Source organism: Haliaeetus leucocephalus, unplaced genomic scaffold (assembly GCF_000737465.1).
Source record: "Haliaeetus leucocephalus isolate CR32 unplaced genomic scaffold, Haliaeetus_leucocephalus-4.0 Scaffold395, whole genome shotgun sequence".
Taxonomy (NCBI): domain Eukaryota; kingdom Metazoa; phylum Chordata; class Aves; order Accipitriformes; family Accipitridae; genus Haliaeetus; species Haliaeetus leucocephalus.
In genome coordinates, this window is record NW_010972831.1 from 909,264 (window position 1) to 929,737 (window position 20,474).

At 52.6% G+C, this 20,474-nt stretch overlaps 1 protein-coding gene across 1 annotated transcript; it reads left to right on the forward strand.

Moving 5' to 3' along the window:
• The first annotated feature begins 5,635 nt into the window (after nt 1-5,635).
• On the forward strand, nt 5,636-19,593 carry P2RX1 (purinergic receptor P2X, ligand-gated ion channel, 1). Its single transcript, XM_010573507.1, has 13 exons — nt 5,636-5,935; nt 9,333-9,480; nt 10,004-10,075; nt 10,538-10,607; nt 11,149-11,245; nt 11,973-12,053; nt 13,671-13,812; nt 14,896-15,026; nt 15,707-15,797; nt 16,472-16,537; nt 17,197-17,289; nt 18,781-18,828; nt 19,132-19,593. Exons 1-12 carry the CDS (start codon nt 5,799-5,801, stop codon nt 18,823-18,825), a joined length of 1,173 nt encoding a protein of 390 aa, XP_010571809.1. The 5' UTR covers nt 5,636-5,798; the 3' UTR covers nt 18,826-18,828; nt 19,132-19,593.
• Nucleotides 19,594-20,474: the final 881 nt, after the last annotated feature.

Below are 20,474 nucleotides of genomic sequence, written 5' to 3' on the forward strand. Positions count from 1 at the left end.
AGGGTTCGGTGGCCTAGGGAGGGGGTGGGGGGAGTGAGGGTGTTATCTGAGGCATGGGTAGAGTTGAAAGAAACAAGGTTTCCTATTTTATTATATGAGAGATATTTTTCCACTAAATTTCTGCCTCCTAAATCCTGTCCTTTGTCCGACTGTAAATAGCCAGGTGTGCCGTGAAGACGTGGGAAGGCTCCTTGTGGTCACATCCATACAATCCACTCTGTTCACACAATATTGGGCTGATCTGTTTTATACTTATGAAATTACAGAAATAAACGCAATTTTACTGGATGACTCTGGGGTTTTTTGTTGGATATTTTTTGTTGGTTTATTAATTTTATTTTTTTTTTGCTTTTCTTACCCCATTTTTGGCTGATTTGGGGGACATTTGGGAGCCCATGGAGCTGTACAGAGTGCCTGAGGGCATTCTTCAGCCGTAAAAGGAGCTGTGCTCACCAGATCAGGATTTCTTGTGGGTTTTCAGAGCAGCCAAACTAGAAATGGAGCTGAGCTTGTCTCTGGCATGGGACGACAAAGGCGAAATGAAAGGAGTGGCATGATATGACTGTTGGGAATTTTTTAAAGTACCAGCTAATTCGCTCTTGGGGCACAAGAATACAAATAACAGTGCTAATTTTGACTGTATCCAGAATAGTCCTCACCTTATCTCCCCCAGCTGAGAGAGGAGGTTTAAATAAGCCCTGCAATGACCTCCACAAGAAGTAATTATTAAATAAGTAATAATTAAATAACTTGGCCTCCTCTGGCAGGTGGCACAGGGCCTCAGGGCCATGCGTTTCCATCTCCACATTGCCCGGAACTCTGCCCATGGTCATGTTTTGAGCGGAAAATCCTGACACAGCTGCGGGTCATGTTTTGGAGCAAATCTGGGTTCATGGCAACATCCGCCCATGGTGCATTTTTTGCTGGGATGTGGCCCCATGTGCCCCTTCCCGGTGCTACGAGCAGGAGAAAGCTGCTGCACAGGGTAACCCAAAACCTTTGTAACCCAAAGGGGGTTACAAAGAGGGACGTGGGACACCCAGGCAAACGCTGATTTTTGGAAAGGGCCGTTGCTTTGTTTCTTCTTTCCAAGTGCAGAAGTGGTCTCCGGTGTTGGTGCAGGAGGGGCAGCACCCACCACCACCATGGCTGGAGGTAATCCTCAAACTGGTCCCCGGTACCAGCTGCTCCTGAGGATGCAGCGCTGTCTCGGCACACAGCAGTGAAGGCAAAAATCCCCCAAATTCCCCACCTGTTGTTCCATCAGTCCCCAGATGGCTGGGGACCATCACCGCTAGGGCTATGCATGTCTTTCAGAGGCACAATTGAGAAAACGGGTGTTACCCCTCGAAAAAAATCCCCAAGGGTCCCTGTACCCCATGGCAAGCGTTCAGCTGCCCCACGGGGTGTGCATGCCACGCTCCCAGTGGTTGCGATGGGAATAGGGCTGCTGACGCCCTTCGGTACCCCCAGCATCTCAGGTTCATGTGTTTGCTTTGGCGTTGGCTAAACCACTGCCGAGGTATTTCCAGGGTGACGTGTTACCGCAGCAACCGGGGATGGAAATGCCGCTTCTGTGGGGTGAGTACCACCAAAAACATCTGTCTGCGCTGGGGCGGGCACAGAGCGGAGCCAGCCCTGCTGGGAAGGAGCGAAGAGAGGTCAAGGACAAGTTAAAATTGGAAAGAAAACTGAACATGCTGTTTCGTGGGACCTCGCTTGCTCTCATCTGCCAATTTTATTCCACCACCCCCGCTTCCCATTGCCAGCAGGGCAGCGTGAGCATCTCCTCTGGCTGGTGGGGGCAAGGGGACCCGTGGTGGCCAAACTTGCTGTGAAGAGCCACCAACTTGGAGGGGCTTTTCTTGGCGACCTCAGCCACCGCAGGTCCCCTTTGCACCCACCGTCATATTTTAAATCTACTTAGCACTGTGTTATTCCTCCCCATCCCCAGATTTGCAGCATGCTGCACATTTTTGTGCTGAAATTCAGAGCTCCATGCTGGAAGCTGCCAAGCATGAGTCTGGATTGTGTAATGAGCTTCATCTATATTTTTTTTTTAATTTTTTTTTTTCCCCCCAAGAAGGTTTTGGAAAAGAAATGTCTGAGAGCCTGGAAAGACCCGGTAGTTTTTATGCCTACCACAGCTTTGCTTTCATGGGTGCAGGTGGGCTCGAGCCCCATGCAGAGGCTTTCAGACCACCCCAGCATCTCCTCCATGCTCTGGGTCCATGTCCCAGCTCGAAGCAAGGATGAACTCACATTTCCAAATGTCTCCCTTAAAAATACCATTTTTTGCATTTTTTTTTTCTCAACAGGCCCAAGCAGAGGTTGAGTTTGTTTAACAGGTAGGGGGAAGGAGTTGCTTTTGCAGCCATGGACACAGTCCTGTGCTAACCCTGCGCAGCACTGCCAGGGATGCCCTCGGTGGGTCACCAGCCCTTGACGCCCTCAGCATCTGACCCAGTTGGAGCTGAAGGAGATGCTGGATGAGGCCAAGCCTGGTGCTGGGGACCGGGCAATGCCAGCTGACCCAGGAGAGCATTTGGGAAATCTGGTCCCGGAGCTTTGCAACTCCAGACACTGACACAGAGGCCTTAGGGCCTCATTTGCTGTTGCTGCTCCCATTTTCCCCTCCCGCGGGCAGTGGAGCTAGATGGGCTCATTTTCCTTATCTCTACCTGGTTTTGCCTTCTGTCTCCCCACATCGTCATGCTCCCACCCTGCTTGGTCCCATATTTGCATGCAGCTGGAGGTCAAGCCCAGCTCAGAATTTCTGTGCCCAGGGCAAACCCAGCCTCAGTGCCCAGGACCTGCAGAAGAGCTCAAGCTGCTGCCGCTCCTCCAGCAGCATCCCCAGTCTTTGCACCTCATCACTGCAGGCAGAGCACCCCTGGGGCCTCCCGACTGCTCTGCTTGAAAGCAGCTGAGAGATGCAAAAGTTGTTCAGAGGAAATGACTGTGTATCGACAGCATCGTACAAGTTTGCGTCTGCAGGAACCCAAGATAAAAACATCCCCAAGGTCACAGCTGCTGTGCAAGCGTCTGTGCAGCGGGTTGTGGGCACTCCTCTGGGCTGCACCTTACACAGTATGCTTATAAAACCCTCTTTCCACTAATTCTTTTTGTATTTTTATTTTTTGTTTAGGTGTTACAGTAATATATTTATTATCACAGCAGGTGATATTACTTTTCTTGCAAACAGAAAGTAAGCCCTGACCTCACATCAGGACAGCCCAGCACCTGAGCCGCAGCAGAAAGCATCGCAGCCCTGTGAACTCATCATGTCCTGGCAGGTGACCACCCTGTCTGGGCAGGTAATTTAACAATTTCACAGCCCAAGCAGAATAATTCCCTGCGATAACCACCTGGCAGTGGTGGGGAGGAGAGTTAGCAGCTCATGTGGGTTATCACCGGGAAAAGCATCACCGCAAACAGGGGTGTGGAGGATGCAGCCCTGGCAGGCAGCTGGGCATGCCAGCCAGCTGGCACCGCTCACACCCCCACATTGCTGGTGTGGGGCCAGGTAGCTTAGCAATGCCAGCCCAAACCTATTAAAGTCCCTGTTATAAAGTAATTGAAAGAGTGGCAAACCCAGGGATGGCATGGGCACGGGAAAGGTGTGAGCGACGGTGGTGTGCAAGCCCAGGAGGGTTTAGGCTATGATTTTTTTCAAACATTTGGGTGCCATAGCCAAGAGGGTGCCCATGCTGGGTGCTGATAGCAGCCCAGGAGAAGACCTAGGCCCTGTGCGTGCTCCTGTGCTGGGGTTCCCTGCTCCCGCATCGCCTCGACCGCGGCCACTCGCCGACTGCAACGTGGCTCCAAGAGATACTAAAATGGGAGATGCATATTATCTCCCAATGGAAAGTATTTTAGCTAAATCCATGCTATAACCATTTTATTGACTCCAAGTACCAGAGAGAAGGTTAGAAGTGACTCCTTTACAAGTCATTTTGCTGTTAAATTTAGCTGTCCTATTTTCATTATCCCCATGGCTTTGGCAAGGGTGAGCAGCCTTCCCTAAAAGGCCTTGTTTCATACAGTAAGTTATTTGCTTCTCTCCTGACGGATATCTAAGCTTATAAGGTTTGTCTGCTCCACTCAATAGCAGTATCAGCCTTCAATCTTATAGGATTAGCATGAGCATTTTATATTTGCTTTTGGCTCCCCATCTGACAGCTTTCCATGTTGCTGAGGACTGGGGCGTTGGGATGGTGTCATGTCACTTGTAATGTGGGATCATCTGATTTTGATTCCCAAGGTTCATGGTACGCCCAAAAAATTTGGATAAATGGTTCATCTGCTTTTTCCCCCGTTTTCCCTATTGCCCAGCAAAGATAATTGATTCGTTCCACTAGTTTCGCGGTTGTCGGGTCTGCAAACTATTGAGTTGATAGGTCAACATGATGCCAAGTGATGGGCAATTGAACATGAGAGACGATGATGTGAAAAGAAATGTTCTGGAAAGGAAAGATTTAACCCAGCAAGTTAAACTTTTCCATATTTCCAAACCCATTTCCCTCTGCAGAGGGGGCTTGTCTCAGCCTCGGTGGCTGCAGGCAGCCAGCGCATCCTTTGAGGTCACGGGAGGCAGCAGATGAACCAGGGCTCACAGGATGGAGCCTGTCCTTGTGGAGAGTGCTGAAGCTGCCGGGCTTTGGGCTTTTTGGGCGAAATATCCTCTGTTTCCCCCAGAAACAACCTTCCTCAGTGCCAGTGCTCCCCAGCAAAGAGCTTACCCCTGTGGCACTGCACCCTTGAGGCTGCCTGGTGGGATGCAGTATGCGTACAGGGTCCCCCATCCATGGGCTCTGCGCTTTCCCCAGCAATGAGCCAAAACCCCCACTGCAACAAGGTCAGGCCACAAATTTCAGTCTGGCATGTACAAATCCAGCCCTCTTGTCAGTGATACTCACTTAAAGTGGTGTCTGCACCACCCCACCAAGCATCCCTCGCTGTGACCCAGGCTTGTCCGCCTGGCCCTGCTCATGGCCGTGCCTTTCAGGAAATGCTGGAAATACTGAAAATGCTTTGAAATGCGCCCAGCCTGGCCCTGTGCAAGCACTGGGAACCAGCCAAGCCCCAGCTAGGCGGCCTCACTGCGGGAGAGGGCCAAGCTGGGAGCCCGGCTGCCCCGTGGGTCAGCTTAGAATTGCTGGGCTGGGGTTCCTCTGCCCCCACCTTCCCCTTTCCCGACCCTTTTCCCGGGGCAGTCGTTGAGGGACAGAGCAGGACATGGGTTAGGGACAAGAACAGAAGACCCACAGCCTGAGGTGGCTGCTGGGGCAGGAAAGATGATACCCCAACCCCAGGTCCTAAAATCCTCTCCCAGGACCCCCACCATCTCCTCCATCCCAATGTTGCCCCCAGGGATGCCTCGTGGTCCCTGCTTGCCCCCCAAGTGCTGCCTGCAGGGAAAGCCCCTGCCTGGACGAGGGTGCATCCCCCTGCGGCGGGCAGCTCCATCCTGGTGGCACGTGGGCTCGACAGCGGAGTGGCCCTGCACCCTCCCGCACCCCGTCCCACCCCCGGACCATGTAGGGCACCAGCTGCTCCCAGCCCAGAGCTTATAGGAAGAGGAAACCCCGTCCCCACACAGAGGAGGAAACCCGACAGCCCAGATGTACACAGAGCAACGCTGATAGCGTTTTTATCATTTTTTTTTCTTTCTTTTTTTTTTTTTTCCTCCTCTCTGCAAACAGAGGAGTTGCACGAGAGGCTGTGGGCACGGCCCGACCCACGGTGCAGCGAGCAGCAGGGCTGGCAGGAGGCTGCGGCACAACCCTGGCACAGCCATGGGGCAGAAGTGCATGGAGAAGGTGTCCTCCTTCCTCTTCGAGTATGACACCCCCAGGATGGTGCTGGTGAGGAACAAGAAGGTGGGACTGACCTTCCGGCTAATCCAGCTCATTGTCCTGGCGTACATCATCGGGTAAGGCTCCCCGGCGCCCACTTTCCCCCAAATTAATGCTTTGCCACCAGGTTAAAAAGCAACGGCAACGAAGGGGCTCCTGTATCTCAATGCAGGGCTGGGGTGTTACTGCTGATGGCGTCGCGTCCCTCTGCGCGTGGCCACTCCTGCGCAGCCCAGTGTCCCACCATCGGTCTTCCAGACAGCCGCACAGGTCCCCACATCCTCCCCAGAAGCTGCTGTGTGTGCGGGCTGGAGGCTTATCCCTGCCCAGCCCCGCTCTGAGCGCCGGGGCCCCGTCTCCTCGCTGAGCCACATCCAAATCCTGCTCGAGCTGCTGGATGGTGGCCTGAGAATCTGTTGTTATTTTTATTTTCATTTATATTAACTAAGAGGCAGCTGGGGCCAGCACGGTGATTTGTGAGACCCAAGCGGCTCGAGACAGGACCATAAATCTCCTCGTCCACCACCCCGCTGGGGAGGCAGGGCCAGCCCAGTGTCTGGAGCCGGGACGGAGCTTCGCTCCAAATCCCTGGTTTGCTTTGCTTGTGGGAGGCAGCCGTGGTGCAAGAGCAACTGCTTAAAAAAGGCAGTGAGTGGAGCAGGCGGGCTCAGAGCCGTGCGAGGATGCGTGTCCTCGGGTGCCCCGGGGCTGCTGCTCCTGCCACGGCGATTCGGTCCCTGTCCCCTTGGTGTGGGATGATGTGCTGTGCTGTGGGATGTGATGGTTGATAAAAATCTTTGCTGTGCCCCCCACGGCTGCTGGGGGCTCAGCCCTCGAGAGAGACCAGCACCCTTCCATCAGGAAGGGCCCCATGGCAGGAGATTTGCTGGGAGAGGGTGTGTCTGGCTATGAGTTGGAAAAACTGGGTATTTTGGGGGTGCAGGGTGTGTAGTGTAGCCCAAAGGAGAGGCAGTAGCTCCCAGGGCTCAGTGCAAGCTAGTAGCTTTGGGGAGCAGTGGTGCCCATCCCTGCTTTTAGCACAGATCTCCTGGAAAGGGGGAAAAGCTTCCCAGGGGGTCATTGTGGGACCCCCACGTCACTCCCACCCTGCTCACCAGCGCTTTGGCTCACAAAGGTAATCCTCATCCCAAGCTGCTGCTGAGCCAAGGTGTCAACGATGCTCCATTGTGAAGGGTTTTGCACTAGCCTAGACTGGCGTTACTGGGAGCAGCATTGGCTCTCCAAAGGGCTGAGCCCATGAAGCCCCAGGGCTCCGGCAAACCCTGCCAGGGGCAGCCACTCCTGCAGATGGGGAACCAGCAGAGACCATTGCTCAGAGCAGAACTTCCTAAGGAAACGTGGCTTAAGCAACCCAGCTAAAACAGGACAGGCAGCTAGGAGGGAGCAAAAGGAGAACCAGCCTGGCGATGACAGCCAGGGGCAGAGGGGAGGAGGTTGGCATAAAGTTGCTGTAATCCCTAAACTTTTGTTGTTTTGGTGGGGTCAGGCTCCGCTAGCGAGGGGTTGCCTGTGATTGCGGCTGCCCATAGCCCCACCGGCCATTGGCATCCCCTCGCTGCCTGCAGCACTGCCTCTGGTTCCTTGCCTGCTTGAGAGTTTCTCTTCTTTGAAATCAAGTTTGGCTGGCAGACATTTATTTATTTATTTATTTACAATTATCCCAGCTTTGGCAGCAGGTGTGGGATGCTCGCGGGGACACCTGCCGATGCATGGCTGTGCTGGAGGGACGTGTGACAGTGCCATCAGTGCAGAGGAGGGACGCGGGGCTGACCCCACCGAGAGACCCAGCATTGCCCTTGGGGAGCAGCTCTTCTTTCTGCTGATATGCTGAAATAAGGCGGTATCGCTGCTAGCAAGGCGATGCCAGGCCCTCCCCAGCTGGACATTGCTTTCTGGCTTTTGTTTCCTGAAAAGCTTGCATGTGAGGAGGCTGCGGGCTGAGCCGCAGGATGGGGCCGGCGAAGGAAGAGACCTTGGCGACTGCCACATCGGGGAGTAACACCAGGGAACTTTAACCACCTGGGCAGGGCTCGAGGTGGCATTTACAGCACGGTGGGGAAATGACGCCTTGTTTGTCGTGACCGTGGCTCAGCGGCAGGGTGGGGGCCACATCCTGCCCTGCCGTGGGGAGGCTGTCTCACAGTAGGGTGCCCAGCCCTGTGTGCCTGCAGCCACCTCTGCCAGAGAGGGATGAGGTGGCAGTGGCAGAGGTTGTGCTGGAGGCGGGTTTGGAGAAACACTCCACCATGGTGCTGCCCAGCTCACAGCCTCCTGCAGCCTCGAGGTCATTGGGAAAGATGCCCAGTGTAACCAGTATAACCCAGTATGGCCCTCTGCCATGGAGGAGAAGGTTGGAGCTGGGGGTCCCAGCTGGGGTGGCAGCACTGCTGAATTTCTGCTCCCATCCCCAGCTACTGGGGTAGATGCCATCCCTGAGGTCCCCTTGCCCCCTGTCCCAGGATGCCGATGGGGCTACAAGCCAAAAAGCACCATCCCCAAGAGGCGTCCATAAGGTCCAGCACCCATAGGGCCAACCTCTGGGCAGCACCTGGGGTTCCCCCATTTTCCCCCGTGCCCATCGATCAGGTGCCCGAGGACAGGCTGACACACCGGGCTGGTGTCACAGGCCGTCCGTCCCACAAGCAGCGCGCTGCCTCTGTCACAGCCAGCAGGACCGGTGCCCGTGGTGGCAGGGACAAAAACCAGATCGCTCCTTTTTTAGCGCCGGGAATGCTCTGCGCCTCCGGGATCACCACCCGAAATGGTTGCTTGCCCATGTTTATAGTCTCCCTGAGTCAGAGTTAATCCAGCAGCAGCTTGTTTATGCCATAGGTTAAATAGTGTCAGGAGCTGACCCTAATGGCTGTGCGATGGACTGGGAAACACAGGGAAAAACCCCATGCTGGTCACAGCAGTGTCCTCAACCCTGCTCCTGCAGCCTTCTTGCACCTGGGGCCAAGGCTCCATGGTTCCCATTGCTGGATGGGGAATGGTGGCCCTGGACATAAGCCATGTCCAGACTTACCCCTGTCTTGGTCCTAGAGGCACTGCTTTTTGGAGGGTGCCTATGAAGCGTATCAGGAGGGTCCGGGTGAGCCGCTGAGCCCAGAAAGCTGCAAACCTGCTGCAGGCTTAAATCCCAAATGGCCGATGGCCACCCTGCTCCACCTGCCTTCACACATCCCCAACCACAAAATGTGTCCCAGTCCACAAAATAAAACACCCCACCATGGAAGTCAGGTCCCGCAGCTACTGCATGCCTCGGGCAAAGGGTGGGAGAGTTCAGCAACACATCCCTTATCCAGCTAGAGGAAATTTGGCAAATAAAACCACAGGTGAGACTCGGTAGAAGAAGCCCCATTCCACAGTAATGTGCTAGGACTTGGGGCTGCTGCGGATGAGTGCCAGTGGCCATGCTCACCCGCTCACCTTCCACCCCATTTCTCTATCCAGGTGGGTTTTCCTCTATGAGAAGGGCTACCAGTCTCAGGACAGCATTGTCAGCTCGGTCTCGGTGAAGCTGAAAGGCCTGACGCTGACCAACGAGAGTGTCATGGGCCCTCACATCTGGGATGTGGTGGATTACGTTTTCCCACCCCAGGTAAGGAGGCAGGGTGGGTGGATGGGTTAGGGAGGTTGCTTTTGTCCTGATGGCCGCTTTTCCCCACATGCTGGTGTGCAGATGGGCTCCTCGGTGTAGGTTTTCCATGGGGCTAACCATGACATGGCGTGCCTGTGGTGGAAAGCAGGTTCCTCCTGCCACAAACCTCTGTCCACATATCACTCCTGGGAAGCATTCAGTGCTTGGGACCTGCCATGGTTGATGGGGCACGTTTGAGGCGGCCTCCAAAAGGATCAAGGGTCCTCCAGTGCCTCCAGATGAGCATCTTGGGCAGCAAGGGGGGTCCTCCACTGTCCCTGGGGCTGGTGGCACTGCAGCTCCCCAGGGCCACCACCAGCTTCCTGAGGTGCGGCAGAGGGCAGAGGACCCAAAGTTAGGGAGAAAGGTGCCGTCTGCCTGGTGGTTTGGGTGCCCTACCCCTTGCCCCAGGGAGAGGCTCCTTGCAGAGACTCCATCAGAAAATGCCGTGCTGGCTGTGATCTTGTTGGCTGTGTCTCCACAGGGGGACAGCTCGTTCGTGGTGATGACCAACTTCATTGTCACCCCTGGACAGAAACAAGGAAAATGCCCAGAGGTAAGCACACTGGCTTCCTTCAGCAGCCTCAGCTTCTGTAATTTCGGGGGTTGTGGTGGTGGCGGCACTGGGGAAGGAGTTTTTCTTACATTGAGAGGTTTAGTAAAAGCCTGAGCCTGGCCCCATTTTATCGTTCCTGGTTTGCGAGTGCTACATGAAGGCTTTTTCTTCTGCTGAAAAACGGCCAGCATCCATTTAAGTTTTCTTCCCTTTGAGATGATCAAGCAGAGCAAACTTGAGGCTTGAATAAAAGCATCTGCCTGGAGTTTAAAAAAGAAATCCCCTATTCTTCCTGCTTAATCTGGACATCCTTGGTTGGGAAGCGGTGTATGGACAAGGCTCTGGCTGCAGCTGAGCAGCGTTTACCCCAAGGAAAACGCTGCCTGGTAAAGCAGGAGGGACAGAGGGACCAAAACCTCAGGGTGTGATGCTGAGAAGCGGCTGCCTGCTTTCTCCAAACAGCTGCCAGATGCCGGGCTCTGCAAGCAGGACAGCGACTGCAGCAAAGGGAAATACAGCCGTCAGGGACAAGGTATGGCACGGGCCCCGAGGCTTCGGCAGCAGTGTTTTTGGTGAGACACGCTGACCACAGTGTGCCCTGGCAAAGCTACGTAGCTGGGGTGTCTGGCAGGGGGACCTGCTTTGGACCACCAGCTGATGGGGTTTGGGAAAAGCCTCTGACATGCTAGGTGAGGGTCCCACCTGGGCTGGTCCCGCTTTCCCTTTTCTGAAAGATACCAGAGCTGCAAAAAGCTCTGCCAACAAAAGGTTAATCAAGACTAAACCATTTCCCCCACAGTGCTATGCTAACAGCTCGGCATTTTCTGAGGTGTATTTTAGCAAGAAAAATGCCCAGTTGCTCCCCTGTACAATAGTGCAAGAGAAACCACTGCCCCAAGCTGAGAGGCCACAATTAATTACCCCTTCTGTAAAGGGGCACCAAAAGCCCTGAGTATTTTTTGCCTTGGATGTCTGTGGCAGGGCTGAAGCTCCAACCAGATCCCATCCGTCCCAGTGTGAGGCTGGGATTTCCCAGTATGCAGGGGTGTGAGCACTGTCTTTCTTCCCCACAGGGCTCATGACAGGCAAGTGTGTGAATTTCAACAGCTCTGTGAAGACCTGTGAGATCTTTGGCTGGTGCCCCGTTGAAGTTGATGACCATGTTCCCAGGTAAGGAATGATGTTGTTGTCCCCTTTTCCACCCTGGTCCCACCCCAGCTGAACCAGCAGCACCCAGTCTAGGGCAGAGCAAGCCGGTGCTCTGCAGGTTGCTGCCAGGACAGCCTGGGTTGATGCAGACCCCATGGCTGTACATGCTGCCCAGACTCCCCAGGGGGTTTGCGCCTCTCCTGGCCTGGTTTGCTCCCGACCTTGCTGGCAGTTCACCCCATCTCTGCTGGGTGCTCTTTGCCTGGACCAGCAGCCCCCGTCTATCCTGTTTGCCTTCAGAGTAAAGTTGTGCTCTGTCCATGAGATGTTCTCCATCTCCAGCCTCCACAGGCCACCATGAAGCACCTCCTGGTAGATGCAAAGTCCTTTTCTTCTTTGTCTCCCCTCCTGGCAGGGGGGCCACAGGGACAGCCACAGGTCCATCAAGGAGCCCAGGGAAGTATGCAGGCCCTTGAGCTCTCTTCCAGCCACTTCACTGTGCTTTTGGGGTTTCTTAACTGAAATCTCAGCACCTAACGCCCTCTCTGTCCCCTAACAGGCACTTCCATCCTTCCTTGGGGCTTTTCTGCACCTTGTTGGGATCTTTCACTTACAAAGGGAAGGGATGAGATCACCAGTTTTTCTGGGTCCTGCTTGTCCCAGTTTAGATGAATCTCCACCAAATGGGGCTTTCCCTAGAGGCTGGAGAGCTGAGTGATGGACACATGTCAACACTTCTGTTTTTCAGTCCTGCCCTGTTGTCAGAAGCGGAGAAGTTCACTTTGTTCATCAAAAACAGCATCACCTTCCCCAGGTTCAAGGTGTCCAGGTAAGAGAACGTTTGGGGTGATGGCTTCTGCTCGGTTCCCCCAGCTGTGTCTCTCAGGGAAAACCATGGGTGTAGCTGGATGCTTGATATAGAGGATGCTGTCCCTCATCAGCAAGCCCAGGACTACTCTAACTGCTGCACTGATCACCACATTAGCTGATAGTAACTGAGACATTTCCCTCCCAAAACTGTCCCACCTCAGCTGGTAGCTGTGGTTACAGGGAAGAAGGTTTCTGGAATTAACGTCCCCTGAGTTACCCTCACCTGATGCACATGAAAATAGTTTCTCTGACTCTTCATTTTTCTTCTCCCTTTTCCTCCCTAAAGATAATAGTAAAATACTACATGGCATAGTGGTGTGTGAGCAGCCAGGACAAAAATTAGCAGAGGCCCCTCTTAACATCACAAAATTAGCAGAGGCCCCTCTTAACATCACAGTTCCCACCTGTTTCTGCAATGGATTATAGGGTCGGCCCCTTCCAGGCAGCGCTGGAAACGGTGCCGCTGGCTGAGGGTGCACACATAAGAGGATTTGTGATGACACTGATTATATATCTGATTTGGAACAAATTAACAGAAGCTATTTGTGCTGAAGACAGCAGATTCTTCTTTCTAAGCCGATCGCGTCCCTGCGCTGTAGCCAAGGTTAAATACCCTGGCAGCCAGCACCCTTGGCAAAATCTCGAGCCAACCTTGCGCTGCACCCCGAGAGGTGGCTGGGAGAGAGGATCCCCCACCAGCAGCAAGGAGAGGTGGCAACCTGAGCGAGGGCAGGCAGGAGGGGGGACATGGTGGGGGAGAGCAGGCCCTGGCAGTTGAGGGCGGCCGGGCTGGCTGCTGTTACAGGGGCTGAGCCGAAGCCAGCTAGGGTCATGGGGAAACTTCCTGCCTTTGATCACTGCTGCTAATTAACTGCTGAGCATAAACGATGGGTTGGGGTTGAGCAAGGCACAAGTCTTCCAAAACATCTGGGGCAGGGAGGCTTCAAAGAAGGACTATTTTTAGGCGAAAGAGCAGAGTGGGGGTGGAAGGCAAGACATTGTCCTTTCCTTTTCACCCTTTCTGGAGGAGATAGCAAAGTCCAGCTAAACGTAAAAGCTGTGGGATACACTACCCATGTGCTGTCCCAGATGAAAACTGTTGGTGTGTGGAGCATTGCCTGGCAGAGCCCATGGATCAGCTGATGTGTAAATGGGAGAAGCAGCTGGGAGGGATGGTGGAGGCCATGGAAGGATTGGCAAAGCTGAGGAATGAGAGAAAGGTTTCCTAGAAGAGGTGAAGACAGGCAGATGGGTGCTGGGTTTGGGCAGCAGGCAAAGCAGCAAACCCAAAGCAGAACTGGAGAACATTTGCAGGAAAGAAAACGGCAGAGAGGCTTCCTCTGTAGGAGGAGGTTCAGGGGAAATGGGTTGCTGATGGGGTGGGAGAAACCAGGCAGGGCTGGAGGAAAGGGCCTGCTCTCCCTCAGTGGGGTCTGATGAGTATGTAGGGGAGGAAGACGAGGCCCTAACGTTACCCAGCTTTGAGCAACAGGTTGGACCAGGGACCGCCAGAGGTCCTCTCCCACCCAAATTATTGGGTTATTCAGACTCTTTCTCACTCTCTTTTCATTCACAGGCGCAACTTGGTTGAGAGTGTTACCAAACAGTACCTGAAGAAATGCACCTATCACAAAGTCACCGATTCCTTATGCCCTGTGTTTGACCTGGGATACATAGTGAAGGAATCGGGTCAGAATTTTACCTTCCTGGCTGTTAAGGTACTTCAATTTCAAACAATGTTTCTTGCTGACATGGGGAGGGGGACACTGACAGATCAATCATCCCCAAGCTGTTGAGACATGAGGCATCTGTTTTCTCAAGGACTCATGAGGCAGTGTCAGAATTAGCTCTTAAAGATTATGAATCTCCTTGGACATGGCCTAATATTTAAGCCTTTCTTGGAAACTCCCCTGTAAGATCGGCAAGATTTGACCCGCTGGCATTAAATCCAGGGCTCAGTTTGTTTTAATTTGTGCAACGAATAACTAGAGCTGCGTAGCCAAATCCCATCCGACTGAGCTCAGAAACCTTGGCTGGATGGTCAAATACTGGTCATTGCACAGTGCAAACTGCAGCCTCTCCCCAGGCTCAAAAATGCATCTTTGCCTCACGCTTCTCAGGTTGGTATGCAAGAGTATCTGCTATTTCTGCGCTGCAGAGCCTTAAGCTAACTTTGCCAGGCACTAAATAAAATCGGAGGCTTGCATATATTAAAGGTGCAAAAAGAAGAGCCTCTGAGGCGCAGCCAGTTGCAACCTGGAGCAAGCTCAGGAGGGACTGCTTCATTTCCTAGCAGGTGCCCACTTCTCTTAGACGAGGTTTTCTTCTGATTTTCATGGGCTCATTTCACTCTCCTCTATGACTATGTTAAATTGCCTTTGGTTTTCCCTGTGACGTTAATGGTTTGATGGCAGGGTTAAGCCACAGGAAAGGCGAATCTTGTGGGCAAAATCAGGCAAGGGAAGGCTGTCCCACAAGGACCATGAGGGATCTGCAGTAAGCACTGTTTCTCAGGACCATGCCTTGGTCACAGGGTGCTGATCAGGAACAAGAGGACATGAATTTAGTTGTGTATCCAGCATTTAGGGCAGAAGCAAGCGCATCCACATAGGGTGATGTACAGGACACAAAGCCGAGGCTGCCCAGGCGGGCTGAGGCAGTGGTGGGGTCCATGTACCCTGGAGAGCCAGGCCAGGACACCTCATAGCATTGAGAAAGGCCACACATGAAGAGGGAAAGCATTTCTCCATGTGGGCCAGGTCCAAGGAGGGGCAACCTCATGACTCCCCTCTCGGCTGCAGGGTGGAGTGGTGGGCATCACCATCGACTGGAACTGCGACCTTGACTGGCCTGTCCGGTACTGCAAACCCATTTACCAGTTCCACGGCCTTTACAATGATGACAGTAATGTTTCACCAGGCTTCAACTTCAGGTAAGGAGACCCCTGTTAACTCTCCAGGCAGAATTCAGAGGTGACATCTTTCAGGATCCCACAGCACTCAAGGGATGGTGGAAGATAAGGGACTGTTCTCCAAAATACTCACTACCTTTGCAATGCCAGACAGCAGTGTTGTCTTTAGAATAGCATGCGAAAAGCGATAATCCATCCCCTGGCCTCAAAATTACCCTGTTGCCTTTCCCTGTACATCTCCTCCCCCTTGCAGACTCTCCTGCTCTGCTGAGTTCTTGGGAAACCCCTTGGAAAACTGGAGATGGTACAGGGTCATCTCACGTGTTCCCACACTTCAAAGCATTCAGCCACAGCATGACATTTAGGCACGAGCTGCTGCTCTAACTGCTGCTCTGTGTGAAGCTGCCACTAGTGCTGCACTAATATCCACTGTCACATAGTGCTTGGGGTCATCAGGTATCAGCACAAGCAGGAGCTTTAACTCCAACTTGCAGGCAGGGAAACTGAGGCACAGAGGGGAGAGGTGCCAACAGCCCAGCTCCTTCGGGGGTGTTAAGGAGAGGGTCAGGAGCAGGTCTGTGACAGCACATCTGCAGATCTTTGTCCTGCTCTGCAGCCCACCAAGATCCCAATGCCGTTGGGTTGCAGGGGGCTCTTAGACACCCTGGCAGGCCACTAACACTTGCCATCCAATTGGACAGATATGCCAAATACTACAAAGAAGATGGGACAGACAAGAGGACACTCTACAAGGTGTTTGGGATCCGGTTTGACATTTTGGTGAATGGCAAGGTAAGGGTGGCCAGGCGCTGGGTTCGCCCCCCGATTCCTGGCACGTCAGTGCCATGTCCTCAGGAAAGTACCAGCTGTGTAATGCAGCATGGGGGTCTCGTGGGGCCAGGAAAACTAGTGCGAGTAGTTTCCTCAGGTGCTGACTCGCTCACAGCAGCTCTTGGGAAGTGCCAGGGAAGGGAACATAGAGGGGAAGCCCATTTTACAGCTTACATGTATCAGCTGCAGTTCGATCAGTGGTTTTGTCCCAAAAACCATCATGATGGGTTCAGGGGCAACTGTGGAAAGTCAAAACCTTTTACTGATATTTCCAAAAGCTGAACATTTGCATTTTTCTATTTGTCTTTTTCTTCCCACTGGGAGAGAAGGCTTTCTTCATTGTATTCCCACTGGGAATATTTAAAGGATGTACTTTTTCTTTTTTTTTTAACATTGAAAATACAGGAAGCAAAGTAATTTCAATTTGTCACCCTAAAACCAACCTACCATATTTTTCTCTTTGACCAATGAGCTTAAAACCAGCCCTTACTCAGCTTCTGTTTCTCTCTGTGCTGTGGTTGTGGTTTGGATTGCAGCAAGGCACTTTAGCTGAGCCCCACCTACAGCTATCGTACACATTTTTTTCCCCCTGAGCTGATTGTAACATATCACCTATTTTCTCCAATTTTATTCAGGCAGGCAAATTTGACATCATCCCGACTATGACCACAATTGGCTCTGGAATTGGTATTTTTGGAGTGGTAAGTTCAGATATTTCCAGACTCTATACAGAGACTCTCAGATTATTCTTCTTGCCTGTGACATCCATGGGGAAGTGTCCTTGAGCTGCAGTGAAATACTGGTTCCCACTCAGGCAACAGGAGATGGGCAAAAGGGGGAAAGGAGGTGCTCTCCTGCCTCGCTAGCTCAGGCAAATAGACTCCTGCTGACCACCAGCTGATGTGAATTCTGCTAGCAGGAGCCACTGCCCTGCCGAGTGAGGGGAAGGCAGGCTTTCGTGGCAGCGCGATGTCTTGGTGTATTGACAGTTTCAAGTTAGAGCTGGTATTGAGGGGGTTTTGGAGGTGATGGGCAGTATTTCATGCATGACAGAAAAACAGCATCCTATTTGGTTATGGTCATTAAAGACTTCAGCATGACCTGGAGGGTGTTGTGCTCTGCATATACCTGAAGTGAAAACAATTTCTGTCGACTTAAATTGCCCAGTATTGAACCCAGCACCCTTCACTTCTGTCCTAAATTGACATTTGGGGGCTGTACGTTCTTTAGCAGCTGCCATGTTGTGGGTTGAAGCAGGAGTGACCCAAATTTGTGGGGCAAACTGGAACAAGCTGGAAGTACAAGGTGGCATAGGTGAGCTGGGAGGGCAGCCCCAACCCTAACTGCACTTTGATTTAAGGCCTCTGTCCTCTGCGACCTGCTCCTGCTGCATTTTCTCCAAGGACGGGACTACTACAAGCAGAAGAAATTCAAATACGCAGAACAGGAGCCTGTAAGTAACAGCAAGTCCCTCCCCTGCAGAGGCTCTTGTGGGTATGTGAGCGTGCATATGTGCATGACTAATGATGCTGTAACACAAACAACATTAGTATTGAGGAGCAACCAGGCACCTTCCTGAGCTAGTGGGAATCCTGAGCCCTTGGGACTGTCAGAGACTGGGATCCATGAATCTCCTCTCCAAAATTACAGATCTTCTGTGTGACTCATAGACAATAGCTTTATTCCCTCCTTTTTCCCCAGATATTCCAATATCTGGTAATGCTTGCATTGCTTTAAGGGAAGCAGGGGCAGAGCAGTTGTTGTGGTTTAAACCCAGCCAGCAACTAAGCACCACAGCCTCTTGCTCACTTCCCCCCCAGGCCAGCGGAATGGGGGAGAGAATTGAAAAAAAGTAAAACTTGTGGGTTGAGATAAAGACAGTTTAATAGGACAGAATGGAAGAAAATAATGATGATGATAATAATAATAAAATTACAATAATAATAATAATAATAAATAATTGGAATATACAAAACAAGCAATGCACAATGCAATTGCTTACCACTCACTGACCGATGCCCAGTTAGTCCCTGAGCAGCTATCTGCCCCCCCAGCCATCTCCCCCCATTTTATACTGGGCATGATGTCATATGGTCTGGAGAAAAGGAGGCTGAGGGGAGACTTTATCGCTCTCTACAACTACCTGAAAGGAGGCTGTAGCCAGGTGGGTACTGGTCTCTTCTATCAAGTAACTAGTGATAGGGTGAGAGGAAGTGGCCTCAAGTTGCGCCAGGGGAGGTTTAGATTGGATATTAGAAAAAATTTCTTTACTGAAAGGGTTGTCAGGCATTGGAACAGGCTGCCCAGGGAAGTGGTTGAGTCACCATCCCTGGAGGTGTTCAAAAAACACGTAGATGTGGCACTTCAGGACATGGTTTAGTGGGCATGGTGGTGTTGGGTTGACAGTTGGACTCAATGATCTTAAAGGTCTTTTCCAATCTAAATGATTCTATGATTCTGTGAATACCCCTTTGGCCAGTTTGGGTCAGCTGTCCTGGCTGTGTCCCCTCCCAACTTCTTGTGCCCCTCCAGCCTTCTTGCTGGCTGGGCATGAGAAGCTGAAAAATCTTTGATTTAGCATATAAACACTACTTAGCAACAACTGAAAACATCAGTGTGTTATCAACATTCTTCTCATACTAAATCCAAAACATAACACTATACCAGCTACTAGAAAGAAAATTAACTCTATCCCAGCCAAAACCAGGACACCAGTGCTTTAGCAAACTGGAAAATGTCCCCTTTTCTGCTTTCTGAGAACATCTCTGTGACCGTGGGATGTTTCATGGCCTTTCATAGGACACGAAACAGCTCCCCTCTAATTCATCTGAAAATGTGCTTATACATTAGGGGTTAGAAGTTTCTGCTCAACCAATTTTTTTCCCTGGCATTAGAAGGGGCAGATCTGTAAAAGAATCATTGTTTTCTCTCATTTAACCTCCAGTCAAAGTCGCATAAGAAGGAAAAGGAGCTGGACAACACGCAGTGAGAGGTGAGTGGTGTTTCCCCAGCCCTGCTAGCATACAGCTGGCAGGGGTGAGAGCTATGGGTCTTGGGGCTACCCCAAGGCCCCCAGGAAAGGCAGCAGGGCTCCAGGGAAGGCATGGAGGAGATCTGAGCTATGGGCTGTAATGTCTAACCCGGGGTCAGTGTTTCCCAGGGCAGGCAAGCGCATGGGGCAGCACTGGGTGCGGGATGTGGGGTTGACATTGCATCTTCAATGGCAGCATTGCTTGAAGAGGGGCAGTGGGGGGCAAGACACCAGCAATCACCGTGCACCTCTCTCTCTTGGCAGAATCCACACTGACCGACAAACCTGCACCCTCTTCCTCCTCCTCCTCCCCTAAAACACAGTTGCATCCCTTGTCACCACCATGTGCCAGCCCCAAGGCCAGCAGGAGCAGCATCTGACACCGGCTCATGGGAACGTGGCACCCTGCAGCCAGGGCAGGGTCCAGCCGGCCCGGTACCCTGCGTCTGGTGGGACACACTGCGATGCTGGGGGTGGGTTAAAGTAAGGGACACTCGGGGCCCTCCAGAAGCTCTGCTGCAGGGCACTAGGGTCTGCTGCCTTTGCAGGCTCTTCTGAAGGGCTCCCACTGAACCCTGCCTGGTGTGCCCTGGCTGTGCCAGGACATCCCGCACCTGAAGCCCCTGGGGAGAGCATCACTGCCTCTCCTTCCCCAGCAGCATCCTTGGACAGCTCCAAATTGAGGAGAGGGGGAGGGAAGGAGAGCCGGCAAGAACCATGCCCAGTCCCTCAGCATGGGAGAAAAATGGTTATTTTGTAAGGATGTATTTTATTAAAAAAAAAAATAATAAACCTTTAGTTTTTCTACAAATCCCTTTGTGGTGCCCATGCTTGCCCCGGGGCGCGGGGTATGCAGTACCTTTTGGCACTGGGCGGGGGTTTGTGCATGCAAAGCAATCCTGTAAATTGGGCTGGAGTGTGGGGTCTTCTGCGATGGGCTCAGGGCAGGCCTCCTGGCTCTCCCTTCCCATGCAGGGCTCCTGGACCTCAGGCCACAAGCAGGGGTTGTTATCAGGGTTGTCACTTGGGTTTCCTCTTCAGACAGGCTGGCTGGTGGAGAGCGCTGGCACACTGCCGGCCATCAAGAACGGCTGCCCCGTGCCAGCTCTGCCTCCTGCTGCCCACGCCGGTCAGTATTAGCCCGTCAGAATTGACCTTCTTGGCGGTAGCCTCACAAACCAGCTCTTTGTGCCCAGAAACAGAATTTCTTCTCTCTGCTAGAAGATTTGCACTACTCAGCCTGTGCAGCTGGACATCATGAACTACGCCCAAGCCCCACATCACTACGAGCAGCCCCTGCCCTGTGCTGCTGGCTCTGTTCAGTTCTCCAGGATGCACCAGCACAGACCTTCTGCGCAGTCTCTCTCTGAATGTCATTTTGCATCCCTCGGAGGAAATTTTGCCTTGGTCCCTTCAAAACTGGATCCCAGCTGCCATGGGAAAGTCAGTAAAGAAGCTATAGGGATTGCTCTGCCTGTGACTGCAATGCCGCTGACGGTGGTGGGAAGCATGAGCCAGCAATCTGCAGGATGGACACACCGCGCTGGGCTAGTAAGGAAAGAGACGCATGTGCCGCAAACAGTTGCAGGTGATTTTTGGTCATAAGG